General features: G+C 38.8%; 1 protein-coding gene across 1 annotated transcript in view; it reads right to left on the reverse strand.

Annotated features, from left to right (window-relative positions):
- Window positions 1–538: 538 nt before the first annotated feature.
- Window positions 539–3,555, reverse strand: part of LOC104492286 (calcium-binding mitochondrial carrier protein Aralar1) — a 38,564-nt gene continuing 35,547 nt past the window's right edge. Inside the window, exons 13-15 of the mRNA XM_010134822.1 lie at window positions 1,942–2,100; window positions 1,688–1,778; window positions 539–1,153 (exon numbers count right to left, since the gene is read on the reverse strand). Coding sequence (XP_010133124.1) covers window positions 964–1,153; window positions 1,688–1,778; window positions 1,942–2,100 — 440 coding nt within the window. The 3' untranslated portion in view covers window positions 539–963. The remainder of the gene's footprint in view (window positions 1,154–1,687; window positions 1,779–1,941; window positions 2,101–3,555) is intronic.

Genomic DNA, 3,555 nt, shown 5'->3' on the forward strand with positions numbered 1-3,555 from the left:
AATTCTAAACAATCAGTTTTGCATATAAGAAGAATATAAAAGTAAGTCTTTTTCAGAATAACCTAGTCTTTCAATGATAAAACAATCTAGAAATAAAGAGAATGCCTTCAATTTTTTTTTTTTGTACAACACATCCTGTAAAAGTACTTGAGTTTGCCAATAGCTGGCAAATACCTCACTATGTTTTAAATATGCTGCCAGAGACGCAAGATCTGTTACTTTCTCAGCATCGCCCTGTACTTCAAGGGTTACAAAGTCATTCTGCAAAATAAAATATTGCATGTGCCCATCTAACTACTGTGTTCAGCCAGCACAGGGGCTTTTAATGCCTTTCCTGTAATCCGTAATCTATGCAAGGGGGGGGGGGGGGGGGCTGAAACGCGTTGGTCGTGGTTGGTCATGGTGGGTCGTGGTTGGGTCATGGTGGGTCATGGTTGGTCGTGGTTGGTCATGGCGGGGGCGGGGTGGGGGGGGGGGGGGGCGGGGGGGGGCGGAAATCACACTGGACAACTTTTCTGTAAACACAAAATGAACTGACTTAAGTGTTTTTAAATACTTTATTGTCACGATTGTTAACAAAACGCCTTCAAAACATTCTGTACATTTCCAGCTATTTTGAACTGCAGTACCCATTATATAAATGTATGTGTATAGATGCCATGATGTCTCTGTACAAAGATGTACAATATGTACAGTAACATTAAATGCAAGCTGTGCAAGGCAAAGTCTAGGCTACAGATTCATGCCACTGGTTAAGACAAGGCATAGAACCACAGCTTCAATCAGTTCCTTGTGTGCAAATAAACAAATGCAGGTATGTATTAATATTAGAAAGGAGTAATTTGATTTGCAAGCTCAGTTCAGCTAGAACAACATGCAGCTGACTGGAAAAAAATACAGTACTACTCTTGTGAACTCTTCCCACTGCATCACTTTGTTAGGTTGAAACATCTTTTTCAGGATTCAGCTGCTTGGTTTTGGTTGAGCTGAAGTGATGGCAGGAGAGCGAAACTTTGGAAGATACAAACCAAATTTATTTTCTATACCAGCAAATGTAGCTGTAGCAAGTCTGTATCCACCTATGTGCTCAGGGTTAGCAGGAGGAAGATCTGAAATTCGAGTTTTTGGGGTCGGTTCTGATCCAGGTGGTTTGCTGTTGGAAGAAAGAAAGAAAAAAAAAAAGCCTTTCTTGTAATTGTTTTCTTAAGCCTGAATAATTTTATGAAGACTAGGCTAAATGCTTAAGGCTTTTGTCTGAGGATGGAAGACTAATGTTAAAGACGATCTTAATTAATTCACTTCTATGGTCAAGTAGAGTTCAGACCACCTACTTAATGGAAAATCTAGGCCAAAAGTGAAAGTATGTTTTTACAGATAGCTTTGTAAATTCTTTTAACTTCCATCACCATGGGGGAAATGGACAAAGCACCCTACTACAATGGAAACACAGATTTTATGTAGAGTATTAAAATAAGTATGAAACATTGCTATCTCCTCCTCTGTTTAGAACCAGAATGCATGTTTCTCTCACTTTATAAGGATGGGGCATTTCGTTGCATGCTGCAGTTTTAAGTGCTGAGGGTGCTGAACGTCACCAACTTCAAGTGGTTCCACACATGAAAAGAGTTATTGTTTGTGAACTTGGCAGGTTTTTTTGTGAAAGCTAAAAAGCAAATATTGGACTTACAGGCCTCCAAAATCGACATAAAACCACCTCTGCAGAAGTTCGTAAGTGACCAGCGTAACACCAAACTGGGGTGAAGATCTGAACACACGAGCTGTTAAATATTACAGATCATAGTGTCAAAGAAAGTAATTTCTCAGGAGAAAAGCTAAACATTTTTAGCAAGATGTTACTTGCTTTGTTAAGTACTCAAACTATTTACAAGTGCTCATTTGCAGATTCAGGGTCAGCTGTAATATCCAGAGTGCATGCCTCACCTCCAGCTCCCTTCCAAAAAGCCGAAGGGCCTTCTTCCATTAGAATCTTTTTAAAGCAGTCAATAACTCCACTGTACGTTGTCTGACCAGCGCGAGCTGCCACTTGCAGTCTTGTCTTGATGACATCAGCAGGGGTTACCAAAGAAGCAGCAGGCACACCTTTTAGAAGAAAACCACATTTAATTTGCACAGAGAATCTTGTAAAAGATGAAACACTTCTAACTGAAAAATACAACTGCAAAGTCTAGTATTTTTTGCAAGGATTAGACATTACTAAAAATTTAAGTTCTTTCTTACACTTGATGCTGATAGAAACTTGATTTAATCAGTTTGTGTTTCTTCTAAATTTAAAGGCTGTAGCTGATAGTAAAGAAAATAATAATGAACTACCAACAGCAATTCTCTCAGCATCTTTAGTGCCTGTCATTAACAGTAGTTCCAAAAAGATAAAAAGAGGCATTTTCAAGTTCACACGTTTGCTATATACGTAATGAGATATCCATGACAAAAATGAGTTGTGCAACTTTACTGTATTTGCGAATACTCTACAACACATTTTGCAAATTACATGGATGATTGATTTGGGAACTGGAATCCTACACATCCATTTGTTACAGGCATTAATAAGAAAACTACTTCAAACACCTATTCTACAGAAATATGTCTGCACTGCTGTTCGGACTGTTCTGTAGGAGAATAGATGTTGCTTACTTCAATAGGCAAGCCATAAAAAGACTGAGGACAATGAAGGCGTTTTACAAGCCTGCTTAGTACCAACAGCGTGACATTAGCCAACAGTGATGGAAGAACAAATCTCCACTTCCAAGGAACCACTCTCAGCTTTCTAGTCAAAGGAAAGGAGAAAGTTTTCAGAAGTGTACTCCACAGTATGTAACTGTGTTATCTGAGATATTTCTGAATGATGTAAAAATGTCATCCTCTTAGAAAGAGGAACCACCTTCTGACTTAGAATTTTGAAAGTGATTTTGACTTATGTTGAACTTCTATAATTGGTTAATACTGAATTAAAATTTTCACAAGTCCCTGCTTTGCACAGGTTATCATAAACTCTAAAAGTGTCTCTGATCAATTCAGGATCTTCTAACAGAAAACGTAAGCCACATAGTTAAGACTACAAGCATGCAGGTTTTTCTTTAAGGCAGACGTGTTCAGGCTGTATTCTCCCCTGCTGCACATGCCTAACAGGAATAGATCAGGCAATTGGGAATTCGAAATCTGCAATTCAGAAAGGCAGGTTCCTGTACACCTTATAAAACTAGGCCCACAAGATTAACACACATACTCATCTCTTAGTGTGAGTGACCAAGAAACACTAATCCAACAAAGAGAAGCTGTGAAGTTTGCAATCTAAAAATAAGAACAGTTGAGTTTTTATATGAGATACAAGTTAAATACTAATATGTGCTTCTGTGAGTACAGTAAGCTAAATAATTTTCCATTTCTAGCAGCTCTGCATTACTCGAGAATAAACAGGGCTACAAATCTGTTACTAGTTTCCTAGCTGGTCACTCTCTTCCCTCTGGCACGAGGCACACACCAACTGGCAAAGAGCAGGTGCCACCAAGCTCTGTATCACGTCCAGTATGGAAAACC

Source organism: Buceros rhinoceros, unplaced genomic scaffold (assembly GCF_000710305.1).
Source record: "Buceros rhinoceros silvestris isolate BGI_N320 unplaced genomic scaffold, ASM71030v1 scaffold35774, whole genome shotgun sequence".
In the NCBI taxonomy this organism is placed as follows: domain Eukaryota; kingdom Metazoa; phylum Chordata; class Aves; order Bucerotiformes; family Bucerotidae; genus Buceros; species Buceros rhinoceros.